Source organism: Armigeres subalbatus, chromosome 1 (assembly GCF_024139115.2).
Source record: "Armigeres subalbatus isolate Guangzhou_Male chromosome 1, GZ_Asu_2, whole genome shotgun sequence".
Lineage (NCBI taxonomy): Eukaryota > Metazoa > Arthropoda > Insecta > Diptera > Culicidae > Armigeres > Armigeres subalbatus.
This window is the reverse complement of record NC_085139.1, coordinates 96,224,026-96,238,581: the sequence shown is the minus strand read 5'-3', so window position 1 is coordinate 96,238,581 and position 14,556 is coordinate 96,224,026. Positions and strand designations below refer to the sequence as shown.

Here is a 14,556-nt window from a genome sequence, read left to right as displayed (position 1 = left end):
CGGCTTCATAGTGCTGGGTAAGATGCGCCAACGCGTGATTGGGTGGCAGCCAATCAACGCAAGGATGTGCAAGCTGAGGATTAAAGGCCGTTTCTTCAACTATAGCATCATCAACGTGTACTGCCCACACGAAGGGAGACCCGACGACGAGAAAGAAGCGTTCTACGCACAGCTGGAGCAGACATACGATGGATGCCCACTGCGGGACGTTAAAATCGTCATCGGTGACATGAACGCACAGGTAGGAAGGGAGGAAATGTATAGACCGGTCATCGGACCGGATAGTCTGCACACCGTATCGAATGACAACGGCCAACGATGCATAAACTTCGCAGCCTCCCGCGGAATGGTAGTCCGAAGCACCTTCTTTCCCCGCAAAAATATCTACAAGGCCACATGGAGATCACCTAACCAAGAAACGGAAAACCAAATCGATCACGTTCTAATCGACGGTAAATTCTTCTCCGACATCACGAATGTCCGCACTTACCGCAGTGCGAATATTGAATCCGACCACTACCTCGTTGCAGTATGCCTGCGCTCAAAACTCTCGACGGTGTACAACACGCGTCGAAGTCGGACGCCGCGGCTTAACATTGGGCGGCTACAAGACGGTAGACTAGCCCAAGAATACGCGCAGCAGCTGGAAGTGGCACTTCCAACGGAAGAGCAGCTAGGCGCAGCGTCTCTTGAAGATGGCTGGAGAGATATTCGATCCGCCATTGGTAGCACCGCAACCGCTGCACTTGGCACGGTGCCCCCGGATCAGAGAAACGACTGGTATGACGGCGAATGTGAGCAGTTAGTGGAAGAGAAGAATGCAGCATGGGCGAGATTGCTGCAACACCGCACGAGGGCGAACGAGGCACGATATAAACAGGCGCGGAACAGACAAAACTCGATTTTCCGGAGGAAAAAGCGCCAGCAGGAAGATCGAGACCGTGAGGAAACGGAGCAACTGTACCGCGCTAATAACACACGAAAGTTCTATGAGAAGTTAAACCGTTCACGTAAGGGCCACGTGCCACAGCCTGATATGTGTAAGGACATAAACGGGAACCTTCTTACGAACGAGCGTGAGGTGATCCAAAGGTGGCGGCAGCACCTGAATGGCGATGTGGCAGACGAAGATGGCGGTATGGTGATGGACCTGGGAGAACGCGCGCTCTTCTACCGGCTCCGGATCTCCAGGAAATCCAGGAGGAGATTGGCCGGCTGAAGAACAACAAAGCCCCTGGGGTTGACCAACTCCCAGGAGAGCTATTTAAACACGGTGGTGAGGCACTGGCTAGAGCGCTGCACTGGGTCATTACCAAGATTTGGGAGGAGGAAGTTTTGCCGCAGGAGTGGATGGAAGGTGTCGTGTGTCCCATCTACAAAAAGGGCGATAAGCTGGATTGTAGCAACTACCGCGCAATCACATTGCTGAACGCCGCCTACAAGGTACTCTCCCAAATTTTATGCCGTCGACTAGCACCAACTGCAAGGGAGTTCGTGGGGCAGTATGGGCGGTTTTATGGGCGAACGCTCCACCACGGACCAGGTGTTCGCCATTCGCCAAGTACTGCAGAAATGCCGCGAATACAACGTGCCCACACATCATCTATTCATCGACTTCAAAGCCGCATATGATACAATCGATCGGGACCAGCTATGGCAGCTAATGCACGAACACGGTTTCCGGATAAACTGACACGATTGATCAAAGCGACGATGGATCGGGTGATGTGCGTAGTTCGAGTTTCAGGGGCATTCTCGAGTCCCTTCGAAACCCGCAGAGGGTTACGGCAAGGTGATGGTCTTTCGTGTTTGCTATTCAACGTCGTTTTGGAAGGGGTAATACGAAGAGCAGGGATTAACACGAGTGGTACAATTTTCAATAAGTCCGTCCAGCTATTTGGTTTCGCCGACGACATAGATATTATGGCACGTAACTTTGAGAAGATGGAGGAAGCCTACATCAGACTGAAGAGGGAAGCTAAGCGGATCGGACTAGTCATCAACACGTCGAAGACGAAGTACATGATAGGCAGAGGTTCAAGAGAAGACAATGTGAGCCACCCACCGCGAGTTTGCATCGGTGGTGACGAAATCGAGGTAGTAGAAGAATTTGTGTACTTGGGCTCACTGGTGACTGCCGAAAATGACACCAGCAGAGAAATTCGGAGACGCATAGTGGCTGGAAATCGTACGTACTTTGGACTCCGCAAGACGCTCCGATCGAATAGAGTTCGCCGCCGTACCAAACTGACAATCTACAAAACGCTAATTAGACCGGTAGTCCTCTACGGACACGAGACCTGGACGATGCTCGTGGAGGACCAACGCGCACTTGGAGTTTTCGAAAGGAAAGTGCTGCGTACCATCTATGGTGGGGTGCAGATGGCGGACGGTACGTGGAGGAGGCGAATGAACCACGAATTGCATCAGCTGTTGGGAGAACCATCCATCGTTCACACCGCGAAAATCGGACGACTGCGATGGGCCGGGCACGTAGCCAGAATGTCGGACAGTAACCCGGTGAAAATGGTTCTCGACAACGATCCGACGGGCACAAGAAGGCGAGGTGCGCAGCGGGCAAGGTGGATCGATCAGGTGGAAGATGACTTGCGGACCCTCCGTAGACTGCGTGGTTGGCGACGTGTAGCCATGGACCGAGCCGAATGGAGAAGACTCTTATATACCGCACAGGCCACTTCGGCCTTAGTCTGAATAAATAACAATAATGATTGTTTTTCATTAGGAAAAGGGAAAAGCCAGTTTAAGTCGAACTTTTTTTTTGTTCTCTCTCAAATGGGCGAAAACCCTCTTCGTCTTTTTGTATCAACAGAATACAATTTAACTCCTAATGATACAATTATAACTTATACAACTATAGTCGACTCTTTACATCTCGATGTTCTTTATCTCGATATGTCTCCCTGTGTCGAAGTTTTTTTTTCGGTCCCTTTAATCTACATACATTTGAGCTTTCTACATCTCGATAACCTCCCTATCTCGATATTTCTTTTAGACCATGTACATACACATTAAAAACAAGCGATGACATTTGTTTTGTTGTTGTTTTTCGTAGCAGCGAACTTTTTTTCCATCTAGTACCCTTTACAATTTTTCTTCCATTCCTCGATCTCTCCTTATCTCGATGGTCCCTCCAATATCGAGATGTGGAGAAGCGACTGTACATTTTTTTGCTTGGTTCTAAATCTAGTTCCAATAAATAATCTCCTTTTCTAGAAGGGACAGGACGGGGGATAAACCTTTTCCGACCAGTGTTATGACTCAAATGAAAATTAAATTCAATTGGACAACGATTGAAAATTTCGCACATGCTTGAAAATGGTTTATTGTGCCCATAATTCGCTCGAGCGGAGAAAAAATAATAGTCTAGAACGAAGGCGCCGTTGACTGTCATTGAAATTCAGCTGGGACGAAAGTGGAGGACAGTCAATGTTCAAATGGAAAAGATCGACTACAAATAACGCACGGGCAGTATCACGGCGATCACGTAAATCTAACTCAATTGATCTACAGCGGTCCTCATAACTAGGCAAGTTGACAGGGTCTCCCCACGGGAGATGACGTAGGGAAGAAATCAGTCAAAAATATTGAATAGTTAAATAGTTATTATGATAATTGAAACAGATTTTACGACCGTGATTGTGATGAATGATTTGTTTATCAGCTTTATCGGTCAGTTCTACTCAAAGTAGATTCAAAGTAGAATTGAAAATCATCAGATGGAAAGCCGTTCGCTATGGCTCGAACAAGTATGAAACGATAGAGGGTGAAAGGGAAGAAAGGAACATCATATATTGAACAGCACAGTAGAACTGACCGATAAAGCCGATAAACAAATCATTCAAGGTTATTATGAAAAATCAATATTTAAAAACTTCCACAATAAACAAAAAAGTTCTTAACTGATTGCTGGTTCCGTTGTCTCTGACATTTAACGCACCGAAGTAAATTTCACCCACATTACAAATAACGGGCAAGGCGTGAACCCTCAATGGAACACTCACAGAATGCGCATTGTTTGTGCAAAGCAATCAGAGAATGGAAGCGGAGACATGGCCTACTACCTTCCGAAAAATTTTGTCTTACTCATCAGCAAAAGATCCACCCATCGTCAAATCGCGTACCAACAAGGTCGTCCGCTTACTTGAACACGTACTTCACAAACCTACCGAAAACGATCATCGTCTCGCGACTGAATTGAGCGCTGAGGGGTTCTTATTGTTTGGACAACTATGGTCGATTCTTTGAGTCGCTTTTTTTATTCAGTTAGGAAGTGATTGCGTTCGAATTGACCATTGCAAAAATTTGATTAATAACTGCGTGCCATTTCAGACTGCCGCTGGCGTTGGTACTCAAATTGCAATCGACCCTCGTAAAAGTGACTCTTCTATAAAGTCATACTTCATTGATGATTTTCAAAGCTAAACTGATAGAATGCGAAACAACTTAAGATGAAGTTTCAGTTTCAAACCTAAAGGTTATAGGCGATGGCCGCAAATGCTTTTCGCAAGAAGCCCAATATTCTGAAATCGATTACGATTTAGGCGATTCATGGAGTCCCCTCGCAGTTTAACCGAATTACGTACAATTTGGTAATATTCAATGGATATAAGTTGAACGCTACTTAATGGCGAGATTTTCTTACCCGTTAGCTGTCTTAAATTATGCCATTTCCTTTGTTACTCAACAACATCATCTCGAAGATACACCCAAAAAATCTGAGTATGTCACAGCCCAAAGCACCGATCCCACGGTGATTGGTGTCAATCCTAATTTGTGCAAACCGCTCGCGAACTTTGAAAGTGCGGTACCTACCTCCTGTGTGTGGTGCACTCGTATACCTACATTCCTACCGATTTACGATTCATTTGCCGCATGGAAAGATCAGTAGGTCGTCGGCATCGTTGTCGTCAGCACTTGAATCATACGCGCGCCACCTTACCGCCACCAACGCAAAGCACTAGGCTGCTGTGAAGACGAGAGTTACCGTCGCGTCGTCGGCACGCCCGCCGTTATTTCGTTCCCTTTCTCTACCAATACTTATGCTCCGTCTGATTGGTGGCGTTAACCAACTCATTTATCTAAAAGTTCAGGAATGGAAGAAAGAGCAAGAAATTAGATAATATAACTATTTTTATGGGCTAATTGGTACGATATATCTATATGTATGATATGCACTTTTACAAACTTTCACGAAATGATCATAGCTCACATATTCACTCCAGTGAAAACAGAGGAATAAACAGCAGCATAAAATGGAATGGTTTCCCTATAAAAAAGAGCCAGGAGTATTGGTCCAGTACATCATCAGTATGCTGTCTTCAACAAAAATCAGGATGTGCAATTGGTTGGGGTTCAGCAAATCCGCACTAAGCGTCTTTTTGACTGACTTGCGATATTTTATTCGTAGAATGAAAACGAAAATTAATTCATATCAGTTCATTTATACATTTGTTGTTGGATATCCTCAGTTATAGGGTGGACGGATCAGGGATGGGAAAAATCAAATTTTCAAAAAATCGAGTATGATCAAACTCACTCACGATCTTACATTTAAATTATCAAGTGATAAAAGCTCGCCAACGATTGAGAATCGTTTGAAAATCGTATCTTGATTTGAAGCACTTACCGCTACCGTTATTAAATGTCCCATCTACCTAAATAGAACTTTCCTGTTTTGGATGGGTGAATAGACTGAAACTATCCTGGATTTCATCTGGAAATTCTTCTCTATTGAGCAGAAAAATTCTTGAGTATGGGAAAATACCTATTCTTGGCAGTCTAAGAGATTCGGCAAATTGAATGATAAAAATAATGAATAATTAGACTAAAATACAGGGACAGTTCAACTGGTATACAAATGTATGCTCTTTCTTTGATGATTGGTGTTCACTAAATATAACAGCTTGTACCACAAACTCAGTAAATTTAATATAAAGTAACAGGTCATCGTTTCTTCTATTGGCATAGCAATTTCTATTATCAGCAATGAGTTTGCTCCCTTCAGCAACTAGACATGGAAGTAGAAAACTGGCAATATATTGGTGCAAAATGCTCGTTGTTTATATCCTCCAGTAGCAAAATTCATTCATATTAATCGGCCGCACGCTCATATCGCTTCACTCAATTTTGGAACAAACATTATTTATCAAAACTGGCTTAAAACAAAGCATGAATTTTATGTCATATAAACAAATAGGCAAAAGCATTTAAACACATTGTAAAACAAATTTAACCATCATGCGGCCAACAAAAAACAGACGTGAATGGCAGATAGGGTACCCGTGGACCCAGATATTGACATTTTCATAACTTTTACCATTTTCAACCTATTTGAATAATGTTTTGGAAAAGGGAACTTATATGCTTTTTGCCCACTTCCAAGATTTACATCTTTTGTCTTTTCAATGCCTTAGAGTCTACACGCGTAAGCAAAAGTCTATCAACCAGTTTCAAATATACAACTTGCTCTTTGCGGTCTTTAGATTTGAAGGTCCTTACATGATATGTTTGCTTCATAAAAAAAATCATGGGGGTTGTGTACAAGACACGACCGCTCGACGTAAACTATGTAAAACCAAATCTATACACATAAGAATGAATTTTTGTTTGTCTGCCCTTATAGACTAGGAAACGGCATGAACATTTGTATGTTGAGGTTTTTGGGAACGATGAAGGTTTTTATAATGGTATTAGACTAGGAATGGGCGATCTCGATCCGTTTTTTCTTGGATCGATTTTTTAAACTCGATTAATCGATTTTTTGAATCGATTTATTCTGGCCGATTTTTAATTGAATCGATTTTTTTGCAGCTGAATCGTCTGAATCGATTTTTTCTTGAAAAACGTCCATTCCTATATTAGACCTATCCTCTTCTGGAAGGGGGATTCCATACAAATGAAGTACATTCTTACACTACGTTTCACAGTTGAATAATAGATAATACCCTAAAAGTAAGCAATTATTTATGGTTGAAATGCGCTATGTAGGAACGGGAATGTTTATGAATTTTTCGATGAGCTTGGAAAGTATTGAAGTTGCAAAAGGAAAACGGTCATGTAAGCCACATACTACGGTGTTGCTATCACTTTTGATATAATTCATGGTCTGCGTAAAATCTGAATAGAAGCATTTGTATTTTAACACTTTTTTAAAATAAATGCCAACGTCGGATATTTTGTTCGTAGTTTTGCTAAAATCACATAGAATTGTGCGTGGTATCTTTTTAGCGTGTGTTTGATATGCTCACAAACACATTCTCTCGCTCTATTAGGGTCTCGCCGTGGAATCTCACTAACACACACCCAATAGCGTAGCCATGTAAAACTGATTTGTTTGCAACCACGGAACAGCTGTAATATGGTATTTGTTTGTTTACTGTTGCATTGTTTTGCGTTTTTCCTCTGCTGTTAATTTCAAATTAGTACGTGTAATACCGGTCTGTAAGTGGCGTGTTTTAGCTTTATCGCTAACGATTACGTGGTGCATACTAGTGCAGTGAAGAATCACGCGTAGTGAATTTGGAAATTGAGAAAATTCATCAACAATCGACGGGCGAGAAAAGTTTTTCTTTGCTTTTGCATATACTGCGATCACGGTACAAGTGATTCGAAGTCGACTCGATTGTGCGAATTGTTTACTCTCGATCATAGTAGTTTCTGTATGTACGGTTGTCGGGAGTGCGAAAGTTCAAGCGCAAAATACGACAAGGTCCGCGTCCTCGAACACAATGTCTCTAGTATGCAGTTCCTGCGCAAATGAGATCGGTGACATTCAAGTTGAGTGCCAAGGCTTCTGTAAAGCCATTTTTCATCCCCGTTGTTGTGGTATTGCTGCTGATGCGTTTGAGGAAGTTATGAAAAACAAGCAAATTTTCTGGATGTGCTATTCGTGTACTAAGCTGATGGATGACTTACGCTTCCGAAATACGACACGGGCGGCTTATGAGGTCGGACAAGTGCATGCGCTGAATTCTCATAGCGATATTATGCAAAATTATGTGCTTCGAACACAATCATCACTCCGTAGAAACCCCAAACGTTTTTGGTCGTTTGTTAACTCCAAACGAAAGGAAGTTGGTCTGCCTTCGTGCTTGCATCTGGGTGAAGAAATCGCCAGTTCTGAGCTGGAAAAATGTAATTTATTCGTTCGACATTTCCTAAGTACATTCAATGCCACCAGGGCCACCGCCGATCAAATAGCTGTTGCAAATCAATTCACGCCTAGAAATGTTTTAGATTTACATGCGTTTATAATCGATGAGCAGACCGTTCTGTCAGCCATCAGAAAATTGAAAACCTCGTACACTGCCGGCCCGGATGGTATTCCGTCTTCTGTGCTCAAGAATTGATCGAACTCGCTGGCTACCCACTTAGCTAGGATTTTCACACTGTCGCTCCAGGAGGGAAAGTTTCCTGATGAATGGAAGATGTCGCACATGTTTCCCGTTTACAAAAAAGGCGACAAAAGGAATGTACAAAATTACCGAGGCATCACATCCTTATGTTCTTGCTCCAAAGTATTCGAGATAATCATGAATGACGTTTTATTCAGTGCCAGTAAAGCATACATCTCTACTGCACAGCACGGCTTCTATCCAAAGCGATCTGTAGAAACGAATTTAATAGAGTTTGTTTCGCTGTGTGTTCGCACTTCAAGTTGATGCAGTTTATACGGATTTGAAAGCAGCGTTCGACCGCGTCGACCATGGAATATTGCTTGCAAAGTTAGAACAACTTGGAGTTAGTCGCCATCTAGTGTGCTAGTTCAAATCATATCTGTCGAACCGATTGCTTTCTGTGAAAATCGGTTCTTCACAGTCTGAATACTTCTCCAATACTTCTGGTGTACCACAAGGAAGTAATCTGGGGCCTCTCTTGTTCACGCTGTTTATCAACGAACTCTCCCGACTTCTACCTCCTGGTTGTCGTTTGTTTATGCGGATGATGTTAAAATGTTTAAGATTATCAACAGCATCGAGGATTGTGAAGAACTGCAATCGCATGTGGATAGAATGGCGAACTGGTGTTCTGCTAATCTCCTGACGCTCAGTATTCAAAAATGTAATGCCATTTCCTATTATCGGAAACACAAGCCGATAGTTTTTGACTATTGTATCTCTGGTACTACCCTCGAAAGAGTGAATAGGATTAAGGATTTAGGAGTCACACTGGATCAAGACATGACATTCAAGCCGCACTATAACGACATCATCGCAAAAGCTAATCGGCAACTCGGATTCATTTTCAAACTATCTGAAGACTTCCGGGATCCTCATTGCCTAAAATCTCTGTACTGCTCTTTAGTTCGTTCTATCCTTGAATTTTGTGCTGTAGTTTGGAGCCCTTATCATAGCGTCTGGATCTCAAGGCTAGAAACCGTGCAGCGTAGATTCGTGCGTTATGCACTTCGGCACCTTCCATGGAGGGATCCCGTTCATCTTCCCGCATATGAGGATCGATGTAGACTACTTGGTATTGATACTCTTCAAATGAGAAGGAATAGATCGCAGGTTGCCTTCGTGGCCAAAATCGTGACTGGTGAAATTGACTCTCCGGAACTTCTCATGAGGTTAAATCTTTATGCTCCGGAACGAACAATGCGTCAACGAGATTTCCTGCACCTTTCTCCGCGTAATCGAATGTATGGCATAAATGAACCTTTCCGTGCTGCTGCGGCTGCTTTTAACAACATTTATAGGCTATTTGATTTTAACTTACCATTGACCACTTTTTTAAGAAGATTTTAATCGTTTAATGTATATTTGTTTAAATTTACTATATTCATTAAGACTACCAAATGTCAGATGAATCAATGCAATAAACATAAACATAAACATAAACAAAATTATTTCAATTTGGGATTTTTGAATTTAATTTTTTTGTGTTTCGTAAATAGCATAATTAAACATGGTTTTAAAATGTACTGTACCGTCGTGTGGCGTCTATTCAAGTGACCAAACGCATCAAATGTTCCGGCTTCCATCAGTAGGGAAAAGAATAAGTGAACAGCAAAAATATTTGGCAGAGCATCGTCTAGCACTATGGGTGGAGGCCTGCAGGTTGAAAAAAAATCCTGCTTCGCACCATCGAGTCTGTAGTCGTCATTTCTTTTCTGGAAAACCTGCAAAACCCTGGGAAAAAGATGAAGTCGATTGGATTCCGACTCGCAATCTATCGGAATCGGACATGGATTCTTCAAATGTGTCAGCGGAATTGAGAGAAGAGGCAGAAAACGATTTAAGTGGTCACAGTGAAAATCTCGGTGGAAATCAATCTAGCGCTGTTTCTAGTACGTTGATGTATCACGAGGATTCAGTCAATGAGAGTAATATAGATTCAGAACACCAAGCTTCAGAGGCCGTTGACATCCATGCGAATCAACGAACAGATTGTCTACTAGATAATTCAAACGGTTCATTGTTTATATTGAACGTTATGAGTCCACTTATGCCCGCTTATCAAGAGTAAGTATTTTATAAAAAGACTACCAACGTCGTATTACAGTTGACAGATTTTAATTAAGTATAGTCCAAATAACTTGTGGTAGAACTAATACTAAATATTTTCTTTCTTTTTGTAAATGTTCTAGGTTGTCCTTCAAGTCAACTGATTGTGATTGGGTTCAAGGTCAACATGAGCTTCCAGTCATCAACTCAGAAAATGATTCAGGTTCAATGAACCAATCTACATCACTGAAGCTTTCAAACGATGAGTCGTATGCTCATCAATCTCAATCAATAATCCCAACTGTCATATCTGCGACATCGTACGTATATTAAATTCAATTTCATGCCACTAACAATGGTTTTTAACATTCATGTTATTTTCTGCATGCAGGGTTGAAGTATCATGTCCGGATGCCGCTCGAACGCCAATGCAAATCCGTTTCCCTTTTGACAATATCACCAACAATATCACTTCAGCTGGTGGAATGGCATATGCGAATTCCTCAAAGGTTGTATACTACAATGATGTGGGTGTGCAGACTGAATCATGCATGTTGAAAGAAGTGGAGCAATGGAAAAATATTATTGCACGATACGACAAAGAAGTTGTTTTTCTTCGAGCGCTTCGCGAAAAGCTACAGCAGAATTTACGTGCCTCCAAAAATGCGTATCAAATATCTGTTTCTTCACTTAAAAGCAACGATAAAAAATGCTGCTTTTTACTGGGCTCAGCGCTGGTCGCACATTAAGACGTCTGTATGAGTCACTAAAACAAGACATACCAGAATTCGACGCATTGAATAAGGAAAAGATTTTGGTACTGACGTTGCGCAAACTCCGATTAAATGAACCATTTTGTACACTTGGGTACTTATATGATTTAAATCAATCTGCTATTTCGAAGTATTTTTACGAGACAATCAACGCCATTTTCCCATTCATGAAGGCTTTAGTTAGGTTTCCATCAAGAACCACGTTGAAACAGCATATGCCATCAGCATTTCGCAGAAAGTATAGTGATGCTCTAACTGTTATTATCGATTGCTTCGAAATAAACATTGAATCGCCAAATAATAAAGCAATGGTGGCTAGTGCAAACGTTTTTTCCAGTTACAAAAAACACAATACAATCAAAGTATTGATAGGGCTAAGCGCGTCAGGCAGCATTATTTACGTATCAGAGGCATTTGGTGGACGCACTTCGGACAAAGAAATAGTGAAACTATCAGGTTTCTTGGTTCTCATAAACGAGGGAGATTTCGTGATGGCGGACCGAGGGTTCATTATAGATGACCTACTAGCGCCATTGAATGCATCCATAACGTATCCAGCTTTCAAGAAAAAGAGCCAACAGCTTGAGCCACTTGATGCAATTCATTCGAAAGAACTTTCATCACTGAGGATACACGTTGAACGATTGATTGGATCTCTGCGGCAGAAGTTTTTAATATTAACGGATATAATTCCCATTACAATGCTGCAACATTGGAACAATAACATTCCGGCGATCGATCAAATAATTATCATACGTTCAGCTCTAATTAATTTATGCCCAACGATTGTTCCTGTAGTTTAATATACTTTATTGTAACAATAAAGATTACATTTGTACATTTTATTTTTCGGTTATTTTCTTAGCTACTAGCTCTGGAAATATTACATTTTCGAAGAAACTCAATGCCTTATTCTTGCAAATTTCCCAATAATTATCGTTGCGTTTGATCTCAAATACTAGAACTTGATGCGGTGACCACACATAAAAATAGCCAAAATTAGCTTTACAAATGTGAACCTGCATGAATGCTTGGAAGAAATATTTATGCTTCGTTTTCAAAATAATATGATGTTCCTCATTTCGTGTAATGAAAGAGTCCTTTAGCTGCAATAATGTGTCAACCATATCTGCACGATTGCGAGCTGAGAAGGGGCACTTCACTTCGACTGTTATTACACCGTGGCAATCACACAAAAATATTGCATCCGGCGATGCACCCATAAACGGATAATCTTCATGAATTACAAATCCCGATTTTCTTTTTAACAAGTTCTGATGCAAGTGCTTCACTGATTCGAACAATTGCTCAACTGCTTTTACTTCGTAAGTTTTGCCGTATCTTGTAGCGGATGAAGTGAATGTTGCTTCATTGGGGTAACATATTCTTTTCACCAGTGACATCGATGGTTGCTCCGGTTTTGTGCAACACACATCTTTCATGTTTGAAGCCGTGATACGCCCACTCCGGAAAACATTCCACCACTTGGAATCCGATTGGTCTGCGGTAAGCTTATCAATCTTCATCAACAGATCTGGATCATTTGTGGGACGATTCAAATATGACGTCCACTACTTTTTGAGATTTCTAGACCCCCCTCCCCCCTCTGTCACGCTTTTTTGTATACCTAGTATATGCAGTGTCACAAAATCTTAGACCCCCTCCCCCCCTAAAATCTATGACTTCATTGTTGAATGACCCCTGTAAAATTGCGAATGAACTCTGCCGCTACTTTTTGTAACTGCTCAATTGTACTCTTGTTCAAAGGGTCGTAGAGTAGTTGGAAATTGTAGTTCTTAAGATCATTTTTAAGTTCAGATTCGTGTGTACAAATTGTACAACTAAAGGCCATTTGTTTTTCACCACAAAATAGAGTGGTACCAGCAACATTTATTCCGTCCATCTGTAGCGAGCTCAATAAGTTTCGACAGCGAAAATCGTAATTAGTTGAAGTTGATGGAGTGGTGGCATAATATGTTTTCTGGATCTGCTTGCCAAAGTCAATGTCACGTACTTTTTTATACAGGTTTTCGCTGATACTCGTCGGTGGCTTCTTCCAGTACGCCGGTAAATCAGTAACTGACAACTAGAAAAAAAGTACACATTAGTAATGAAAAACTACCTATTATAGATTCAGACACTAACCGAAGTGAGCTCTCGCGATAATCGGGGTTTTTCCCCGTTGTAATACAAAATAGCTTCCATGCCTTTAGCGCAATCTTTGGGTTGACCCGTAAATGGATTTGGATCCTCGACCAGGAATTGATATATGCTGGCAAATGTGATCGTCAAAGGCACTTCCTGCGCCGTCGTTTTCAGTGTTGACGGGTTCACTCCGTAACACATGGCGATTTTCTCGCGATATCTTCGTGCAGCCACTTCACAATCCTTTAAAAAATATAAATATATAGTAATAAATAAAATTATGATAAAGTTAATTTCTCACCATTTTTCCACTGGAGAAGTCGATTTACCAATTGACAGCTAATTGTTTATTATTTTCAATCAGCAAACATAAGTAGTAGTGAAACTTCTCACTAATACTAAGGGACGCAGAAACCCTAATTCCAAAGTGTGCTGCTGTCAAAGAAAACGAACAGTCCCGATTTTATTTAGTGAAACATAGAGCAAATATTACATAAATTTGCTCTTTGTGGTGATAATCAAGTAGTGATGAAGTATAATAAGTAGTTTACGTACTTAATTTGTCGTGTCATATGCAATAAAGAGAAGAAACAGGCGATCCAAAAAAGTAAGTAAGAGTTTGCTTTTCGTGCGCTGCTTTCTTTGGCAATGCAATAATGACAAGAATTTTGTAGGTGCAAATTTGTTTCGGTGATTAACTCATCAAATCTTGCAACAAACAAACAACTTATTCAAATGAAAGCCTAGACTTGAAATTGTGTGATTGAATCAAAATTATGTTCATAAATAGTGTGCGTTTGCTGGAAAACGCAAATATTGTTGAGGGTGCCAACAACTGTCGCACCCTGCCAATGCCGTATTCTACCCTATTAAAAAAAAATCTTTTGGAGAATTTTTTGGTTTTTTTCTCTGCAGATTTCACGAGAAATACTTTGGAATTTCCGTAAGAACATCTTTGGAAACCAAATAAGGATTTTTTTTAAATATTGACGTGCAATAATTTCAAATTTCAACGGATAATTCTTTGGAATTTCCAAATAAAACTTTTTAGGATTTTCCAGAAAACAAAACTTTAAACAGCGGCACGACGATACAAAAATGCCAGGTCGGTGGGGCACAGTTTTTGGAAAGAATAGAATGCATCGAAAATTACATTAGTTGGCTTCGAGATC

At 41.2% G+C, this 14,556-nt stretch overlaps 1 protein-coding gene across 1 annotated transcript; it reads right to left on the bottom strand.

Moving 5' to 3' along the window:
* Positions 1 to 12,081: 12,081 nt before the first annotated feature.
* On the bottom strand, positions 12,082 to 13,444 carry LOC134206358 (uncharacterized). Its single transcript, XM_062682060.1, has 3 exons — positions 13,385 to 13,444; positions 12,946 to 13,325; positions 12,082 to 12,787 (listed from the first exon to the last, which is right to left on the bottom strand). The coding sequence occupies exons 1-3, from the start codon at positions 13,442 to 13,444 to the stop codon at positions 12,082 to 12,084; spliced, it is 1,146 nt and encodes a 381-aa protein (XP_062538044.1).
* Positions 13,445 to 14,556: the final 1,112 nt, after the last annotated feature.

What these genes read in the sequence shown, in the direction of transcription:
- LOC134206358 (XM_062682060.1), bottom strand. Translation starts at nt 13,444, where the DNA reads ATGGAAGCTATTTTGTATTACAACGGGGAAAAACCCCGATTATCGCGA. An exon ending in TATCGCGAGAGCTCACTTCG is followed by an intron (nt 13,326 to 13,384) that starts GTTAGTGTCTGA and finishes CTTTTTTTCTAG; the next exon opens with TTGTCAGTTACTGATTTACC. An exon ending in GCAGAGTTCATTCGCAATTT is followed by an intron (nt 12,788 to 12,945) that starts TACAGGGGTCAT and finishes TTTGAATCGTCC; the next exon opens with CACAAATGATCCAGATCTGT.